The 19,422-nt window shown below is 56.5% G+C and overlaps 6 protein-coding genes across 6 annotated transcripts; 2 read left to right on the top strand and 4 right to left on the bottom strand.

Moving 5' to 3' along the window:
• Positions 1-269: 269 nt before the first annotated feature.
• On the bottom strand, positions 270-3,535 carry DCS_00397 (uncharacterized protein; the record flags this gene model as incomplete). Its single annotated transcript, XM_040797736.1, has 6 exons — positions 270-1,309; positions 1,365-2,648; positions 2,717-2,807; positions 2,913-3,194; positions 3,258-3,347; positions 3,407-3,535. The coding sequence occupies 6 exons, from the start codon at positions 3,533-3,535 to the stop codon at positions 270-272; spliced, it is 2,916 nt and encodes a 971-aa protein (XP_040658619.1).
• A 1,084-nt stretch (positions 3,536-4,619) lies between these two features.
• On the bottom strand, positions 4,620-5,429 carry DCS_00396 (5-formyltetrahydrofolate cyclo-ligase; the record flags this gene model as incomplete). The annotated part of the gene is made up of 2 exons (XM_040797735.1): positions 4,620-5,269; positions 5,333-5,429. The coding sequence occupies 2 exons, from the start codon at positions 5,427-5,429 to the stop codon at positions 4,620-4,622; spliced, it is 747 nt and encodes a 248-aa protein (XP_040658618.1).
• A 1,779-nt stretch (positions 5,430-7,208) lies between these two features.
• Positions 7,209-10,708, top strand: DCS_00395 (uncharacterized protein; the record flags this gene model as incomplete). Its single annotated transcript, XM_040797734.1, has 2 exons — positions 7,209-9,724; positions 9,805-10,708. 2 exons carry the CDS (start codon positions 7,209-7,211, stop codon positions 10,706-10,708), a joined length of 3,420 nt encoding a protein of 1,139 aa, XP_040658617.1.
• Positions 10,709-11,071: 363 nt separating this feature from the next.
• DCS_00394 (26S proteasome regulatory subunit rpn1) lies at positions 11,072-13,941 on the bottom strand (the record flags this gene model as incomplete). Its single annotated transcript, XM_040797733.1, has 4 exons — positions 11,072-11,098; positions 11,163-13,640; positions 13,697-13,770; positions 13,824-13,941. 4 exons carry the CDS (start codon positions 13,939-13,941, stop codon positions 11,072-11,074), a joined length of 2,697 nt encoding a protein of 898 aa, XP_040658616.1.
• Positions 13,942-14,456: 515 nt separating this feature from the next.
• Positions 14,457-15,786, top strand: DCS_00393 (RIO1 family protein; the record flags this gene model as incomplete). The annotated part of the gene is made up of 2 exons (XM_040797732.1): positions 14,457-14,519; positions 14,578-15,786. 2 exons carry the CDS (start codon positions 14,457-14,459, stop codon positions 15,784-15,786), a joined length of 1,272 nt encoding a protein of 423 aa, XP_040658615.1.
• Positions 15,787-16,202: 416 nt separating this feature from the next.
• Positions 16,203-18,171, bottom strand: DCS_00392 (RNA binding protein MSSP-2; the record flags this gene model as incomplete). The annotated part of the gene is made up of 7 exons (XM_040797731.1): positions 16,203-16,368; positions 16,417-16,488; positions 16,539-16,796; positions 16,884-16,975; positions 17,034-17,123; positions 17,176-17,266; positions 17,318-18,171. The coding sequence occupies 7 exons, from the start codon at positions 18,169-18,171 to the stop codon at positions 16,203-16,205; spliced, it is 1,623 nt and encodes a 540-aa protein (XP_040658614.1).
• Positions 18,172-19,422: the final 1,251 nt, after the last annotated feature.

Raw genomic sequence — 19,422 nt, 5'->3', positions numbered from 1 at the left:
CTTCATCAGCACCACGTCCTCTCCTGTACGGTGCTGTGATTCTCTCTCGGCTCGATATATTCTTGGCCAGCGACCCGTTACCCAGCAAACCGGCCTGCCGTCCATCGCTCTCCGTTGTCCGGGCGGCCTATGATTTCGCCTCCAACACCCTGCAATGGTTCGCTTAATCTTTATGACGTCCCTCTCCTCCAAATGTATCTCTGTCGTTTTTTTTTTTCATTCCTGCGCCAGGGAACCAGTTCCCTCACTCATGGTATTCTTGCCCTCACTCAGCCGGAAAACTGGAAGCGGGTGGCCTCCAGCTGGCCGAGGCCATCACGAGGAGCCACGTTCCGTCGACGGTACGAGTTTGTAAAGTCCTGCAGCAGCACCCTGACGTGCCGGAGGCCGCTGGAGTCACCAGATTGCAGCCGTTCCCTGATCTTCGTCACCAATCTCTGGGCTTCCGCTGCCGTCACGGTTCCCGGGGGCAGCAGCTGAATCGTGTGGGACACCCACTCCGTCGTCTCCGCCGGCAGGAGCTCGAACATGGCCAGGAGGACCCCGCTACCGTCGGCGAAGCAGTCTCGCGGGAAGGTGATCATCATTCCGGCCATGACCTGCTTCGTCAGGTTTGTGCCGTGGCTCATCAGGAGGTTCTTGATGATGCCCCGGATCTCTCCCGCGGTCGGCTCCGGTAGGCCCTCGCTGCTGGCCGGATTGTTGCCTCCATACGACAACAAATCTCGCACAAAGTGCAACGTCGACGACAGAGGATCCCGCTGCTCCAGCGTTAGCGCATAGATGGCAGCTTCGAGAACCGGCACCAAGAGGTGCGAGGGCACCAGTCTCTGTGGACAGTACAGCAGCGCATCGATCACGAGGCGGAAGAAGTCGTCAATGACATCCGGCAGCTCCTTAGGCTGGAGTTCCGTCATGACGCGAAGAAAGGCCGTTGTCTGAGCCTCGAAGAAGGTATAAATGTTGTCCCTCGTCGCCTGGTTGACATTCTCGCGATCCTCCGAAAACTCGCGCAGGATGGCCGAGGTGACCCAAAGGAAGCAACCTTCCCGAGCGACGTTGAAGCTGCTTGCCAGCTTATTCGCCATGTCCGGCAGCAGCGGAGCCATGGCGGTGCGGTACGAGATGATCATATTGCGCCAGCATCGGCAAATCCGCTCGCAGATGGGACCAAAGTCCAGGAAGTTGTCTAGGACCGTCGACAGGATGGGGAATACCTCTTGCCAGTACTTGACCGCAGGGTTCTCCTCTCCCGGGTTGACCGATGGCGTCACGTTCTGGGTGAAGATGGTGATGAGTTGAAGGTGGTCTACATTCCTCGGGTCAGCGGTGCCTCTTCGGCTCTGGAAGGAGCTCATGCTTACCTGCGACGGCCAGCTTTCCTTCCTCATCCGTTGCACCGTTGGCCTTGGACATCAGCCTCTGCACAAGAGGGTCGCAGTAAAGCTTCAGGAGCCGATACGTCTCGGCCACAGGCTGGACGGCGACGACATTCGCGACGCCCTCGGTCATCTCCTCCTTGCTGACGTCCGGAAGCTTGTCCAAGGTCTGGTCGTAAAACGCCTGCAGCTGGACGACTTGACCGCTCAGCAGATGCTTGCAGTCGGTGCAGAAGAACTTGATGGACAGTGCGGCAGCTCGCATGATCTCCCTCGAGTCGGACTGGAACGAGCTGACAATATAGTTGAACTGCGGCTCCAGATACTCGGGGTGCGCCGCCGTCCACTCCGTATACCTCCCCAGGACCATGATGGTCGCGAAGCGCAACTTTTCGTGGGTGGGCATCTGGACAAGCAGCGGCATGAGTTGAGGAATGACGATGCTTTCGTCCTTGTCGACCATACGGCCAAGGGCGCGCATGGCAAACAGGGGAGCCTCAAGCTCCTGCCAGTGGGGGACGCTGGTGCCCGAGACGTGACCGGCATACTTTTGCATCCAGAGCTGGACGGCATGGAGCACCTTGGTTAGGCAATCGGTGACGCCCATGACGTCGCAGGCATCCTTCAGGGCATCGCCCATTTGGTGACGGAATTCCCGGAACTTTTCCTCCTGCTCGCGGTCCCCGTCGAACAGGTCTGCTTCATTGCCGGAATCCGGCGTCGGGTATTGCAGGTGTTTCAGGAGGATGTCCACCAACTTTGAATAGACGTCGACCATTTCCAGGCGGCCTTGCATGTATATTTCGAGAACGAGGTACTGCTTGAGATCATACCAGAAGGTAAATGTGTGCTCGATGACGTCTCGATCCGTATCCCGGGCGGCGCATTCGAGAACGGCGTCGACCAGGGGCTTGAACTGAGCCGGTTGACGGGCGATTCCGACGACCCAGCTCTCGGCAGAAGCGGCAAAGACCTTTGTCAAGGACTTGAGCTTTTCCGTATCCTCCTCCTCCGCCGCCTTTGCGATCTGAGGTCGAAGGGCGAGGACGCGGGGGAAGAGGGCGTGAACGACATCTTGACTTTCATCAACGTCGCTCGCTTCCCTGAGAAGAACGCAAAGGCATTCGGACGCTTCCTGGCCACATTCGTCGCTGGAAACACCATCAAATATGACGTTCAGCAAGGGCGAGTTGACGATGTCGGCGACGGGCACCTCCCTCAACCAGGAGGTGATGCATTCCATCAGCTGGGGGTTGCGGGCGGCGGCGGCTGCGAAGTTGACGTCAGCGTCGAGGTCGACAGGAAAAAGCCGGACCAAGCGATTCACAAGCACTTACGCGAGGACTGGGCGTAGTTGATGAGGAGCTGCACAACTTGTCTCGTGCTGTCTCCTAGCAGGGCCTGTGAACGTGCGGCAAGGTCATCTTCCTACATCGAAAACAAGTTAGACCATGCCGAATGACGGTGCCTCGCAGTCGAGAACCTGGTGACTCGAGACGGCGTGCCGGGCCGGAGGTCGCTGGATCCACGTACAGAAAGGGTGATTTTTCGACCTTCGGTCACCTCCTCGGGAAGGACTCGCAGGAAGTCAAGAATGCATGCATGGCTCTCGGGACCGTCGCCAAACGACTGCACGACGGACGCAAGGACATCGTGCCAGTCTTTCATTTGTATAGCCAAGATGGCGAGGCAAACGCAGAGCTGCACTCGGATGGGCTTCGGGCCTGGCGCAAAGTGCTTCAGGAGGAGCAGGATCTGGGTCCGGAGTGCGGGAAGTTCGTCGACGGAGACTTGAGCTGAAAGGTCGTATGTCAACTAGAAGGATAGTTAGCCGCTGGTGCGCACGTCGAGGCAAGATTCTGCGCAGGCGCGACTTGCCTTGCCCCGAAGTGTGATGGCGGCAAAGAGCGTGGCCTCGGGCTCGGCCTTGGCCTGGAGTATCCCCATGACGGTGGCCCATGAAGCTTTCTGAATGCGCAACATGTCAGCGTCTATAGAGGCAGTGCAGTATGGGAATGGCGACGAACGGATTTCTGAAAGCGTTCCAGATATTGATGAGCGTTGATCTTGCTGTGTTGTTCCCCGGTTCTCATGGTCATGACAGCCTCCAAGACATCCGATGGCACAAACGCCTCGTGCGCACCGTTTGTAGCCATCGTGGGAAAGCGGCAAAACTGAGAAGGGAAGCCGGCGATAGCAGGGGAGGTGATGGAGACGGCGTGCGAGCTTCAGCGCAGAGTCGACGAGGCGACACACATGGACCGGACTGGACCCTAGGCGATGGGGGAAGACGTCGTGAGGCGGGCAGGAGGGTGGTGCCAGGAAATGATGCCGTGCGTGGGTGAGTACTTGGCGTGAGTTGGTTTCTGGAAGACTTTGGCCCGAGGCCGAAAAGATGAGCGAGCCGGCTTTTCGTAGATGGCAGACAACCAGGACTGACACTGTTTGAGGAAGCAAAAAGCGTCGACAGAGTCCAGGTCGAAAGTATTTGGGTTTGATGATGGATGCCATGGGGCCGTGGCGTCCTTTGGCGGGGCAATCCTGGGAACGGATGAGGTCCGCCGTCGTTTTTCCGCTCCGGCGCCCAGACCAGATCAGATCAGACCAACCAGACCCAAGCTTGACCAACCATGGTCCGTCGGTTCGCCCGCAACGGCCGCCTGGAGATTTGTCCCTCTGGTTGCGCTTTCATCCGAGAGGCATTTCGATTGGGATAACGGTAACGGTGCGAAGGGAGGTGTCTCGAGGGACATGACCTCAACGGTAGCATCAGCACAATGGCCCACCTCCAGAATGAACAGGGGCAGAATGGGAGAGGGCAGGCAAGCAGGCCGGGCGGTGATTCATTTGTTATTTACGTAGTACCCTCTCCCATGTCATGGAATCCTTTGTTCGTCTCTCGGCTGCTCTTGTTTTCCCGTATCCCAGGGACCGTCTCGTGTTTGTCTCCTCTAACGCCGGCGAGTCGCCTCGGGTTGCGGACTGCACATTTGTACCGCATGTGCCGGCCTTGCAAACAGAGTGATTGCGTGCGCAGTTGTACATTACTAAGCAACTGTGGTGCGGCACTCCGTGTGCTGACCTTGGATATTGGAGACCGGATGGAAGCACGAACTGTGTTGCCTGCAAATTCATACAAGGACCGACAATGGATACCAAGGGACGGCCGGCCTAGTCGGACAATGAGCGGTGTGAGTGCCGATGACATGAGAGATGGCGACGGTTTTGCCTTGGTACATGTTACAAGCTATGGGTAGGAGACTCCCGAATCTCTCCGGTGCCAAGCACGAGGCCATGCAGCCTCCGATCGTGGGGGCCCATGGGGACCTGCTCAGCGGAGGAAGCAGACAAGAGCTGCTCGGTGAGGGCCAGGCCGTAGACGAGCAATGGTGGGTTGTCGACGGCGGCGCCGACCTGGGCCAGATACCTGTTCAGGAAGAAGTCGTAGAACCCTTTGCCGTGGCCGAGTCTCCGGACGGAGCCGGCGGGGTCGAGGTCAAAAGCGACGCCCGGCATGAGCATCAGGTCCAGGGCAGAGCGGTCACCGTCGGAGCCAGGATGACGAGGGGGGCCTCCCAGGATGCGCTGTCGCTCGTGGACGGTGGCGGGGTCTATGCTGGGAATAGACCACCGGTCGAGTTTGAGGCCTTCGTAATCTTCAACGCTGGCGAGCAGGACCATATCCATGACGCGCACGGGCGCATCTGCCTTGGCCAGCTCCGGCGGCGGCGTGTGAAGGTAGGGGACGTAGACCTGCTTTCCGGCGCCGAGGGCGTGACGGACGATGGCGTCGGTCTGGACCTCGCCCGCCGGCATGGAGAGATATACGCTGATGCGGCTCGCATGTTTGTAGGGCGGGAAGTCCTTGAGAGACTCGAATATCTTGCGGCCTGTTCTTGGGCGGTGAGCAGGTGGGATATTTTGCTGCCGTCACGAGGTGCTGTCCGTCATACTTTGAGCGGTGATGGAGTCTGGGGACACCGACGATAGCCTCTCCTTCACCACCATCCTCAACTGCTGCTTGGCAGCGGCGAGCGACGAGGCGGCCATGGTGAGGGCCCGGCGAGGCACGGCAAGGCAAAGATTTGAGGCTGAACGTCGCCAGCGGCGTGTGAGGGACGAGCGTGACCGTCAGGTCGTGCAAGGACAATTGTGGAGAAACTGTGAGGAGGGAAGAATGGCCAACTCTTGAGGTCGGTACCACTACAGTTGGTGCATAGGTGCGCCAGATCCGTACATGATTACTTTCATTGACAGCATAAACGCGTGCCGCAGAAAGGAGGACTATCTATAATAATAATCAGACTTGCAAGTAAGTATGCCAGGAGCTTTATCGTTGGTGTTTTTGAAGCCTCAGGCACAGTAATGCACGTACTTGGTACTCCGTACGCTGAATGTAATCCTCTCTCCGTACAAAGTACAAGTGCTGTACTTGCAACGTTCAGTACTCGCACCCGCACTGTAAGTACTTGTCGGGGTAATGAGTACTTACATGTACGTATTGGGTATCGTATCTACAGTATTGTTCCTATTCCTACATACTGTTCTCCGTACTCCGTGCAGTACAAGCAATGCTACTCCGTAAAAGCACTTCCATGTATTACTAACTTATTGCCAGTTCATGAATGTACAGGAGTCGCTAGGCCTGGTGCGAGCACTTGAGCGCTCACTACGGTGAACGGAGTACTGAGTAATAGTTACTACGTACCTAGTACTTAGATACCTAGTAATTACTATTAACCAATACCCCTGCTGTACATGTACACCGAGGTACGGATAGTACATGATGTGCACCAAACCCACCCAACACATATTAAGTACAGCCAAGTGCTTGCAGTACCACCAACGGCGTTGGCGGCGGTTGGAACACGTAAGTACCTACCTAGTAGTAATTACTAACAGAACGACCAAATCAGTGCCGTAGGTACTTACGCTCTACCCGCCCATGAAAATGCACATCTACCCTACGGACAGTGCAGTGCACATGTACATGTACCTACTTGGTAACAATGTCTTGCCTGAGGCAATGATCTGTTCCGCTTCGGCGGGCCATTCAAGCTGGTAGTTGGCAGGCATATTACCATATGTCTGAAAGTCCCTGTACATGAATACGTACAAGCATAAGTACCTAAGTAAGTGCCTCAAATTTGCATGAACTACAGCAGTACGGAGTAGAACAGCGATTCATCAGGCCTTGCCCCCCCCTCGGCCCCCCTCCCAAATGTAGGTTCCTGCATGTATTATTGTACGTACACGTACAAGTGCTCTGCGTCATTCATCCCTCCGTCAACTCCGAGATTCGGACATGCGACTGCAGGACGCACTGATCAGGTACATGCTACACGTAGCATGTTGCAGCATGACGCTCCGCTTCATCATGGTGCTCGTGACTCCGAAGGTAGTGCTTCTGTTCTGAAACCCCTCATGGCTCTTCATCTAGCAACTCGGGGTCTTGGAAAGGGGAAAAGATGCTGGGGGGGGGCAGACATGGCAAGTCTGGCCGAACATGTGCTGCAAGTAGGTGTACTTGGGTGTACAGTATTTACTACTCACTCGTAACGCATGTGTACATGCACAGGTAGGTAGCCTAAAGTATTGGATACCATACCACGGAGTAATACTAGCATTTCTTCCGTACTCCGTACCTAACCATGTATTGCATGTTTGGCCTCGTCGTTGTCTCATCACTGCAGCACTTCTGCATGATTCACATCATCATTCAGCAGGCCAGACCACCTTCCCGCTTGGATTCGACCCCCTTCGTGGGCCTCGTCCATCGTCACCGCCACCTCCAACCAACCATGCACCCATCGACGCCCGAGCCCCGCCATGAGCCGTCGCCGCACCGAGTCCTATGACAAGCGGTCCAATTCCGGATCCAAGCCCACAACCACCTCCTCCACCTCGACCCTCACCGTAACCTCTACTTCCAACTCTGCCTCCACCTCCTCCCCCAACTCTGCCTCCGCCTTCACCTCCCTTGCCTGCGACGCTGGGGCCTCGGTTGGTGTCGAATCTCAGCGGCAGGAGCACCAGGCAGAGCTCCTAGAGGAGCACCAGGGGAGCTACCAGGAGCAGCACCAGGAGCAGCACCAGGAGCAGCACCAGGAGCAGCACCAAGAGGAGCACCAAGAGGAGCACCAAGAGGAGCACCAAGAGGAGCACCAAGAGGAGCACCAAGAGGAGCACCAAGAGGAGCACCAAGAAAAACGCCCGCCTCGAGAGCAGCAGCAGCAGCAGCAGCAGCAGTACAGGCGGCATCGGGAGCACCGACATCGACCGAGCCATCTCGACGACATCCCGCTTCAACCCCTCGCATCCGCCACCGCCGACGGCGAGGCTCAGGAAACGCCCGAGCCGACGACGGCCGCCGCCCCTGCCCGTACACCTCCTTCTCACCATGCCCACGACGACGGTGCCGAAACCACCGAGGCCGTAGCCGACCTCCCTTTGTTCCTCGATACCATGGCCTCCAAAAAGACGCCGTTCCTGCGGCCGGCCGACGGCTTGGATGGCTCGCCCTACGGCTCCGTCACCCACTCCGTCCCCGCCCGCGTTTCCCCCTCCCCCGATCGAACGCCCGCCGACAGCGACAGCGATCTCGACTCGGATGGACCCCATCGCTTTCGGCTCCTCCGCGCCGCCTCCCGCAGCCAGCGCAGCCTCAACTCCAAGCGCTCCCTCGTCTCGAGGCCCTCGTCCCGCATGTCGGAAGATCTCGACGGTGTCGCCCTCGCCTCTGGCCTCGAGGGACGCTTTGGACTCGCCGACGCCCCCTTTCCAGGCGAGATGCTTGACCGCGTCCAGGACGGTGACGAGACGACGGAGCGTGACGATGACTCGGCCCAGTCCGAACCCGAGTTCCCCGACAACTCCCCCCACGAAGCCGTCCGCGCCTCCGTCCCCCCGACCGACAACACGGCACTTTCCATAAACACCCCGCGCATGTGGTGTCTCTCCGTCCTCTTCTCCGTCCTCGGATCTTCGACGAATCTCTTCTTCTCCTTGCGATATCCCAGCGTTGCCATCACCCCCGTCATCGCCCTGCTCCTCGTCCATCCCCTCGGCCACCTGTGGGACTACCTCCTCAAGCGGACCGACGACCCCGACGAGGAATTCGTCGACGGCCTCCGGACGCCATCCATCCGGGAGCGAGACGACCCCCACGAACCCCTCAACTCCCGTCACGCCCGCACCAGGCTCGCCTCCTGCCGCCTCTGGCTGTCACAAGGGAGGTGGAACGAAAAGGAACACACGTGCGTCTACGTGAGCAGCAACGTCGCCTTCGGCTTTGCCTTTGCCACCGACGTCATCGTCGAGCAGACCAAGTTCTACAACCAAGAGGCCCCCATTCTCTACCAGCTCCTCTTGACCATTTCCACCCAGATCCTCGGCTACGGCTTTGCCGGCATGGCCCGCCGCTTCTTGGTTCGCCCCAGCGGCATGATCTGGCCCGGCACGCTCATGTCGGCCGCCATGTTTTCCACTCTCCACACGCAGGACAACAAGCCTGCCAACGGCTGGACCATCAGCCGCTGGCAGTTCTTCTACATCGTCTGGGCCGTCGCCTTCGCCTTTTACTTCCTGCCAGGCCTGCTTTTCCCCGCCCTCAGCTACTTCAGCATCATCACTTGGTTCGCCCCGCGAAACGTCATCATCTCCAACTTGTTTGGCGTCTCCTCCGGCCTCGGTCTCTTCCCCGTGACCTTTGACTGGGCCCAGATCACCTACGTCGGCTCGCCCCTGCTTGTGCCCTTCTGGGCCGCCATGAACGTCATCGGTGGCCTGGCCGTCATCATGTGGATTATCGCGCCCCTTCTCTACTACTCAAACGTCCTCTACTCCTCGTACATGCCCATCCTCTCGTCCGGTGTCTTTGACAACACGGGCCACATCTACAACGTCACCAAGATTCTGACGCCCGACTTTCTCTTCGACAGGGAAGCCTACGCCAACTACAGCCGCGTCTTCTTGCCCGTCACCTACATGCTCAGCTACGGCGTCCAGTTCGCCGGTCTCGCCGCCCTCCTGACTCATACCCTCTGCTGGCATGGACCTGACATTTGGCGCACGTGGAAACGGTCGCTCGAGGAGGCCCGCCAGGATGGCAAGCCCGTCTACCAACCCGTCAACCCATCCGTCAACGAGTCACGAGCCGCCTCGGGCATCTCGGTCGCCAGCGAGGCCTACACGGCCATGTCGGGATCCGTTCCCAACTTCGAGAACTTGCTGAGCCGCGAGGACGTCCACTGCCGTCTCATGAACCGCTACAAGGATGCCCCGGCCAGTTGGTACCTGCTGACCTTTGTCTCCATGGCCGCCATCGGCATGTTTGTTGTCGAATAGTGAGTTGCCGCCCATCCCCACCCTCTCTCATACCATGCAGAACGTCACCTGCCGCATCTCGAGTACTGACGTTGTTCAGCTACCCCGTTCACCTACCGTGGTACGGTCTCCTCCTGGCCCTTGCCATCGGTGCCGTCTTCTTCATCCCCAACGGCATCATCATGGCCGTCACAAACCAGCACAGCAGCATCTACCTCATCTGCCAGCTCATCTGCGGCGTTGCCTTCCCCGGCCGACCCATTGCAAACATGGCCTTTGTCACCTACGGTTACATCTCCTCGGCCCAAGGCATCAAGTTCGCCTCCGATCTCAAGCTCGGCCACTACATGAAGATTCCACCCCGCATCATGTTTCTTGTCCAGGTCGTTGCCACGCTCGTCTCGTCCATCACGCAAATCGGCGTCCTCAACTGGATGTTTGCCAACGTCAAGGGCATCTGTACCACCGACGCCGTGAATGGCTTCACCTGCCCCATCGCCCGTGTCCACTTCAACGGCTCTATCCTTTGGGGCGTCGTCGGCCCTGGCGAGTTCTTCGGCCCGACCGCCATCTACCGCGCCCTCATCTGGTGCTTCCCCCTCGGCGCCTTGCTCCCTATCCCGCTGTGGCTATACGCCCGCCACCGCCGTAACAGCATCCTACGTAAAGTCAACCTGCCCGTCATATTCGGCGCCATGAGCTGGATCCCCCCGGCCACGGGGCTCAACTTTTCTGTCTGGGCCCTCGTCTGTTACCTCTTCAATTTCCTCATCAAGCGTCGCGCCAGCGCTTGGTGGAGCAAGTACACCATGACCCTCAGCGCCGCCCTCGACTCGGGCCTAGCTTTCGGTATCGTCGTCGTCTTCTTTGGCTTCATATACCCCGGCTGGATGAAAGACTTTCGCTGGTGGGGAACCGAGATCTACAAGCAGGGCTGCGATTGGCAAGCTTGTCCGTACAAGACAGTACCCGAAGGTGGGAAGTTCGGGCCGGATACGTGGTAGGTGTTTGACATGGTTTGACATGGGTATCCATATCTTCAAAGTCACATCGGAGAATGCATAGACAGGAGTTCTTGGGCATATTGATAGGCGTCTGCATTGTTTCATGGTTTTGTTGTTCTTTCTATGCATAGCAGTTTCCAATCACATATGACATGGCCATCATCGTCTTACGTCCCGCCCAATACACGATGCAGTTTCGAATCGCGTAGTGATTACACGCTTGACGATGGACGCCTATCAATGTACACCTCTGGCAGCGGATCCCGTGTCTGGCTTGCGGCGGATTGTATCTTTGCACAAACCGAAACGAAGAGCGCTTGTCACAGGTCGTAGCCACAATTCTAGTCAAGTCACCCGCCTGACTTATTTTCCATCTTCCCATTCGGGGTTCTGTCCATGGCTCGTTAGCACAATTCAACAAAAGAGTCGGCGATTGAAAGCAGGCTGTACTGACCTTCCGCAGGATAACCAAGCCCTCCAAGGTGCTGTTCAAGCTGATGTACTGCTCGTCTTCCAGTTCAGCGCGTTCTCCGTGGCCCAGCAGCACTGGCGTACTCTGCGTTTGCCATCCAGTGATAGTCTTGGGTCGGCCAGCCTGACCAACAACGTCCACGGCTTGGCCAACCCGGACATTCACCTTGAGAGGCGTCAGGTCCTCGTTCAGAGTGACGAGGAAGCGCGGGTGCATGGCGGGAACGAGGAAGTAGAGGAGGTAGTGTGAAGATCCGCAAACAAATTCTTTGGGGTCAATCAAGGCGACAAGCGTGGCCAGCAGGCCAGCAGCGGCCACATGTGAGAGGACTTGGCGGTCTGTGTGGAACGGGTTGATGGACAGCGTGCCCTTGCCCATGTGAAGGAGGCCCTGGGCGATGCGGACCATGAAGAGAGCATCCTGATCGCGGTGGTAGTAGCTCGCCAACTGTCGGAGCAGTTGAGCAAGTCTGGCGTTGTTTGTTCCGGCTCCAAGCATGCCCATGGCGAAGATGGCGTTGATGGCAACCTCGGGGTCGTTGTCGTGGCTGTATCTGGAAAGCGTGTCGTAGACTTTCATCTGAGGGTTGCTCGGGCTTATCAAACCCAGCGCCAATGGCACGGCCTTTCTGATGTTGGCTTCACCGTAGTGCATGAGATGACCAAACTGCCGCAGGACCATCTCCTGTCCCACATCCTCACCCATCGCCACCAATGCAATGCCGATGACGGCGTATGCTTGCAGCAACTCGTCTCCTTTCTTATCTTCGGATTCCTCTTGGTGTTCGTTACAGATATGCAGGAGCTCTTGAATCTTGAGGACGGCGCCTGTGCCGGCCCAAGCACAGATTTCAGCCAGCACCGCGGTGGCCTTGGCCATGGGGTGATCCACAGCCTTGAGCGTCTCTAGGATGACATCGACCTCTTCTTGACGACCAAAGAACAGCAAGCCTAGGCCAAGAGCGAGGAAGCGGGTCCATTTGTCCGTCAACTGACTCTTGCGGTCGTCGTCCATCAACGTCGTCACGATGGCCTCCGATACGTCAGGGTGGGATGAGCCGACAAAGATCAAGCCGCAGGCCAGGGCAGCCATGGCCGAGACCTGCATCTCTTGGGAAGAGTCGCTGATTATGGGAAGTAGGAGTTCCAACAGCTCCTCACGGTTAGAGCCAGCGTACGACAGGCCGAGGCCCATGATGCATGCCGTCCTAATCATAGGGTTCGAGTGGTGAAGCTTGTCTGCATCTCCGAGAAGGGCCATGGCAGGGTCGGAATCCAAGCGAACACCCGAGTTCATGATGCCAATGGCAAGCATTGCACCGGCCGAGATCTCCGGTTCTGCCGAGTAAGTATACTTGTCGATCTTGTCGAGGCCATTCTCGATGTCCCATAGCAGCAGCGTGCCCATGGAAGCAACCGTCGACATCATACCCTCCGCCTTCGTCTTCCACACCCATGCCTCTTTCTCGCCCTCCACCAGCATCATCTTATCGTTGCCGAACCCGGCATTGACGAAAGCGTTGACAAAACCTGCGGCGAGGTTATGCCTGGCGGAGTCCAGGTTCGTCATGCCGGCCACTCGACTGCTTTCCAGGTGGCTCTTGTAGATATCCTCCGTCGTCTTCGGGTCCAGGATATTCAGTTCCTTGGCAAGAGATTTGAAATGTTCAGACAACTTAAGATTCGCGAGGCATTCCGATCGCTCCTGCTCTTCAACTGAAGACTCGGGCATGCTCATGACTATCCTTTGACGCGCAATCAAGAATGCTAGCTGCTTCTTAAGCGCAGGATCCTTGGCTTTGTCAAAGTCGGCCTCGATCAGCTCGACGTCGTGCAACCGAATTGCCAGCACCATGGCCTGTGTAAACTGTTTGTGCTGCATGTATATGTTGTGTGCGGTCCGTAGGAAGGTTTCGTTGTCGGGGTACGTAAGCAGGTTGACCATGCTGACCATGTACAAGCATACTCTGGGATACGTCTCCTCGTCGACAAATTTTGGTATCTCCTCGATAATTTCAAGCTCGCTCATGAGATCAACAGCATCTGCCTCAGCGTTACTCTTGATAAAGAGAGGGACGAGAACCGTGGCCAAGTCGACCAAGTCTTCGGTAGGTTCCTCTGACGTAATCCGCTTGCCGTACACCTCCCCAATTTCGAGGGCAAGATGCCTGACATACTCATGACCCCACGAGCCAATATCGGACGTGGGCGCGAGCAATCTGTATTTCAGGGTGTCTTGTCTGTCCTCGTCCGAGTATGTCATGCCAATCACCGAGAGAACATCTGCCAGCGAAGTCCGGTTGTCGCCATCCGACCAATCGTCGTAAAGCTTTGTCAAGACTTCATAGTGCGGTCGAAGGAATTTGAGGGGCTTTGGCACAGCCGTCATGGACGATGTCGAGGTCTTGATCGACGTCTTCATGGATTCGAGCGCCGTTTTGTGAAGTTCCGTGTTGGACTCCTGCGAGAAAGCACTTAGGACCACATCGTCAAGAACGGAAATTTTGCAAGGCTTACAGTCAACCGTTCCACTATCATGTCCAAATCGTTCTTGAGCTGCTGGTCCTCTTCATTAAGCTCTTCTTCCGTAGCTGCAAGCTGCATCAGTATTTGCTTAGAAGAAGATACGGTGAGACTTGAGTACCATCCTTGTTGGCGTCCTCCTTCGTGCCATTGGCGGCCTGCTTTTCACCTTTAGGCTCATCAGCGACCTTCCCTTTGCCCTTGTCCACCGCCTTCGGGGCGTCGCTGTCTTGGGCCATGATGACGGATGCCGAGCCCAAAAGAACTCAGATGGTGTGGGAACGAAAGAACGTCAACAAGGTTGCACAAAAATCGACTTCCGGTCTTGATTATAATTGAGATTTGCCGTATGGAGTTGGAGAAAAGGATTCGCGTATTTGGCGTCGCGTGTCGTCGAGGGCGATGGATTGGTGTGACAAAGCTCCAAGAGTAACGGTTCTAGCAGTTGTATTGTACGTAGCTCTCCCCCCGTTACGTGAGACGCTGTCGCCTACAGCGACCCGTCCCACTTGGCTCGCATCACGTGCAACAGCCACCCTTGCGCTTTCCGAATGGTTATTCCGCTCTTCGATATTACTCGGCACTCCGTATCGATTGCCACTTATCGATAGATGAAGTCTTATCGGCCTAAATTTCTCGATTCACTCCCCTCCCCCACCTTCACGAACCTCCATGTCCCTGCGTATCCGGCGTTCGGTATCATTCTGGATGTTTCCAAAGGCTAGACGCCAAGAGTGAATTAAATCTATTTGCCATGAAGTTGGATACACGGGCAATGCGCCATTTGGCGTCCGAGGACTGGCGGGTTCTCACGGCGGTAAGTCATGGCACACCCGCAAGCGGAGACGAGATGCCAATTAATGGTCGTCACTTAGGTCGAGTTGGGATCCAAGAATCACGAAATCGTTCCCACGCCGCTGATCGAAAAGCTTTCCCGACTTCGAGGCGGAGTTAGCGGCGTCCACAGGTCTATATCGGCCCTCGCAAAGGTCGGCCTTATCGCCAGGGTCAAAGAGGCAAAGTACGATGGGTATCGACTTACCTACGGCGGGCTCGACTATCTCGCGCTGCATACCTATTCTTCTCGCAAAACTGTGTACAGTGTTGGAAGCCGGATCGGCGTGGGCAAAGAGAGTGATATCATGGTTGTCGCGGACCACACGGGAACACAGCAAGTGTTGAAGATCCACCGACTGGGCAGGATATCGTTTCGGACCGTCAAATCGAACCGAGACTACCTCAAGAACCGCGCTTCGGGCTCCTGGATGTACCTGTCAAAGCTGGCTGCCATGAAGGAATTTGCATTCATGAAAGCCTTGTACGACGAGGGGTTTCCGGTTCCAGTGCCTCTTGCGCAATCCCGCCACACCATCGTCATGACCTTGATCGATGCTTTCCCTCTTCGACAAATATCCGCAATCCCGGATCCTGCATCGCTATACGGCGATCTTATTGCCCTAATCCTCCGACTTGCCAGCCACGGGCTGATCCATGGTGATTTCAACGAGTTCAACATCCTCATCAAGGAAGAAACGATTGTCGAGGACGGCAAGGATTCGATGAAGCTATCGCCTGTCGTCATCGATTTCCCTCAAATGGTGTCGATGGAACACCAAAATGCCGAAATGTACTTTGACAGAGATGTTGAATGCATCAAACGTTTCTTCAACCGTCGATTTCATTTCACCAGTACACAGCATGGACCCTTCTTCAAGGACGCTAAAAAGAGCATGGTGAAGGGCGGTCTAACAAGATTAGATGCATCCGTTGAAGCCTCTGGATTCACGAAGAAAATGCTCAAGGACCTGGAGGCCGCGATCAAGGAGAAGGCTGCGAAGCTTGAGGAGGCTGGAAGGGCTACGGACGAGAGCGATGACGATGAGTTGGACGACGAGGACGACGAAGACGAAGGGGACGACGAGGGTAACGTCGATGAACACGGCCACGTTGTGCTTGGATCTTCAGCGGATGAGACAGGCGAGGGTTCAGGGGAAGGAAACGAATCCAGTGGAAAGAACAGCAACGACACGGCAGCTATCGCGAACGAAGCTCTCTCACAAGATGTGTCCGCGTTAGCCATTTAGTCAACTTTAGCGACAATGATCCGGAATAATTGGTGATGCCCAGTTGCAGGCCAACGGGAAGTCACAATTCAATTTACCTGGCATGGCAGGAGTCTTCTGGAAATGGCTTTCGGGCGTGATTGCATATGAGTTGACCTTCATTACCATGCATGCAGCATACCGCCCTGTCCGCTACAATCACCTTCCCTAAACCTAAAGTACAAAGTGTGTAAAATGGGACCCTTCTGCTCACGCAACTCATCAATAGTATCAGCTATCTCAGACGGACCATAAAAATGATCCGCGACGGCATAACACGGCTATGATGTTTGGGGCGGTCAGGTTCCAAGAAGCGGCATGGGCTAAGAAAGCGGCATATAGTGCATGGCGCAATAGGCCCACGAGGCAATACAAGACAAACGAAACTCATACGACAGTTACTTGATCTCCTTGGACGCATCCTTCTTCGCCGACGGAGACAACTGGACACTCTCGACAGCGACGGCGACGGCGGTGGGATCTGCATGAATCGTAATGCCCTCGTCATACTCCGATGAGTTGGGGGTAGAAACAGCGGCGTCCGTACTTGAGCTCGTAGCCGTCCTGAAGCGAGGTCAGTATGTACTGAAGATGCTTAGACGTGGAGCATACTCGGACATTCCACGACGGGTTCCCGAGTGTCTCATCACGTTGGCGTCGTCCATGGATGACATGGTGATGCCGCTGCAGATCTCGGTCAGCAGGCGACGTTGCCACGTAGCAGCATCACGTACCTGCGCGAAGTGGGCAACGTGCGTCGCCACTGCGACTGCTGGCCGTACAATGTCGGACTCATCCCGACGAGGGGGGTACCATAGGCGCCGATGTTGTATTCGTTGGTGCGGAACTGACGGCGCTCGGCCGTCACGCGCTTGAGTTCCTTCTGCGCCGGGGTATCGGCGTAGCGAATGTTCATAAGAAGGCCTTCCTCTCCAATGCTGACGCCGTTGAACTTGCGGATGACTTCGTCGCAGATGTCACGACCCTCAAATCTAGCATCATTTCTCGGTCAACACCTTGGAGAGGGTGGGTTGTGGTGGGCTACGAAAGGGGGGGGGGGGGGGGGGATTGAAGCTTACCGAGCAAAGCCAACGCCGCGGCTGTTGCCCATGCTGTCGCGGAGAATCTTGCTCGATAGAATGGTGTATCCGAGGAAGATGGTGGCAAGCTCCTGTCGGGATACGGGTGAGCAGGTAATCTTCCCATCGGAGATGGAGGAACCGTCTCACCACTTCAGTCAAGCTCTTGGGCAAGTTGGAAATGTACAGGTTGGTGGATCCGTCATCCCCCTCTGCCTTGAGGCGCGAGTTGAAGGACTCCTGTGGGCAGGTAAGCTTTTTGCCCTGGAGCGAAAGGGACGCTCGCACTCACGCGTGCAAATCCAACCTCATAGCCCAGGCGGTGGAATCCCCGAATGCACAACTCGGAATCATGGACTTCAACGAATTTGGCAAAGCCGAAGCTGAGCTTGTCAGCTTAGTTGTGCCAATGGAGAGATGCAGGTACAGCATACCCTTTGCACGCGCCTGTGTTGGTGTCAATAATCGCCTTGGAAGTCTCGACAGGTCCAAAGCGAGAAGCGAACTCGTAGAGCAAGGTATCGTCCGTTGTCGGGTGAAGTCCACGGATGTAGACGTTGCGGTTGCCGGGTATTCGGTTCTCCAGACTCTGCTCCAGGCTCTTCATCTGACCTGGAGGGGTGAAGACGGCGGGGACGGCACGGGGAACGGCAGGCTCTTTTTTTAGAAGCTCATCAATGGTACGGTCGGATACCGTGGAAATGGCTGGCTTGGCAGGCTCAGCATGGAGGGATGTGAGACCCAGCTGTTGGGGAGATGGCGTCGTGTAGGCGGAGCGATCGAGGCTGGCGACTCGAGGGCCGCCATCGCGGTGAGACACTGCACCATAGAATGGGGTCGCCGGGGTAGACTCCGTCGTCGAATAAGAACCTCGGCGGTTTTCAAGACCTGGCACCTCGGAATTGCCACGGTCGGCACGAGGCTGACTCGCGTTGGTTCGACCGGGAGTGAAAGGCATGAGCGGCATCGGTAGGCCGACGTAGGGGGGGGCATAGCCTCCGGCAGGCATTGTGTAATTGCCGTAGTGGTGATCTTGCGAGTGGCCCATGCCCATGGGCGGAACTGCGGGCATGGGGGCGAGAACGAACTGTCCCTCGGAACCGACGACGAAGTGACCTGGACCAAACGGAAGCGGAGCGGTGTTGCTATGCATGCCCATGCTTCCCAGACTGAGACCGGCAAACTGGCTCATGACTGGGCCCGCGTCAGCGCCAGCATGAGGGCCATGGCCATGGATGTTGCGTCCGGGGTGGAGGTAGGGGGGCGCAAGGCCGGCGCCCGCGTCCATGTTGACGTCGGTGAAAGTCTGATGTTGATAAGACTTGTGCGAGGTGCCTGCGTCAGATTGTCATCAGCGAGGGGTTCCTATGTGTGAATGAATCTATATCGTCATCACGACTGCTGGGGGGGGGGGGGGGGGAGGGAGGGAGCAAACGTCGGTGTTGACTTTGAAACAAATCAGAATGAGGTGGTCACCCTCGGCATTGAATCCATTACCGTCCCATATAATCAGGTAGACCATTTGACGAAGACATGAGCGCGGAACTTACTCCGAGAGCCAGAGATTCGCTTCGAATTTTGGTTGGAGATGGAAACGATCCGATGCTGGAACAGAGATCTGCGTGTATGCTGTCAGCGAGATTCAAGATGCCCGAAAATGCAAGATGGAAGCCCGGACGACGAAAGGGGATGGAAGATAGCCCAAGACGAAAGGTCACATTGTTGAATCGATGCAGAGTTGGGTGAGAGCTGCAGACTCGTGGGCAGTCGACACCAATGGGATGAAGATGCAGAGCAAGTGCAGGAAAAGGCATGCTGCGGAACACCGGATGAAACCAAGCAGAGAATAGGGCAGCCCGACTCACTTTGTCCTGTCTTCCGACTACCTGGCGTGATGGTGCAAACAGGCTCGTAGCCAATGGAGGCAAATGTTTGGTACCAAGACACTTGAGATGAGCGAGAGTAAGTTAAGGTGCAACAAGTTATCGAGCAAGATGAGGAGGCTGCGAAAGAGATTGATCGATCGGCCTGGCCAAAGAATCGAGAGAGCTGGATCTGGGTCGAGTGTCTGATGCTGTGAAGAAAGAAAAGGAAACGAGAAGAGAGGCAGAGGAGAGGAGAAGGGAAGACAAGAAAAGAGAGGGAAAGCCAGCAGAGCAGAGACGAGGGGAGGAGTGAAAGTGCGGAGGCAAGGGGCGGGTGGTGTTGACGGGAGCGAAAGGCTTCGGCGAGGAAGCGAGACGACTTACCTAATGGTGTAAGGCTGCTCTTGAAAAGGTAATTGCGATGATGCGTCGTCCAAAGAGAAGAGGCAGGAGTGGGAAAGCGCGGCTCCAAGGTCTGATGCGAAGTGTTTGATGAGGCAAGCTCGTGCGCGTTCGTTCCGACGTCAAGGTGTAGGTGCGTTGTGAGTGAAGCAAGAGTTGAGCAGAGCGCAGATGGGAGGCAGAGAAGGACAAGGAGAGGGAGAGGGAGAGGGAGAAGGAGGAGAGGCGCGAGCCGAGAAGTGATCAAGCTGGCGGCAAAGGCTTCCCGATTC

The sequence above is a fragment of the Drechmeria coniospora genome, chromosome 01, assembly GCF_001625195.1.
Source record: "Drechmeria coniospora strain ARSEF 6962 chromosome 01, whole genome shotgun sequence".
Classification (NCBI taxonomy): domain Eukaryota; kingdom Fungi; phylum Ascomycota; class Sordariomycetes; order Hypocreales; family Ophiocordycipitaceae; genus Drechmeria; species Drechmeria coniospora.
Note: the sequence above shows the minus strand (reverse complement) of the source record. Positions and strands in the feature narration are given on the sequence as shown.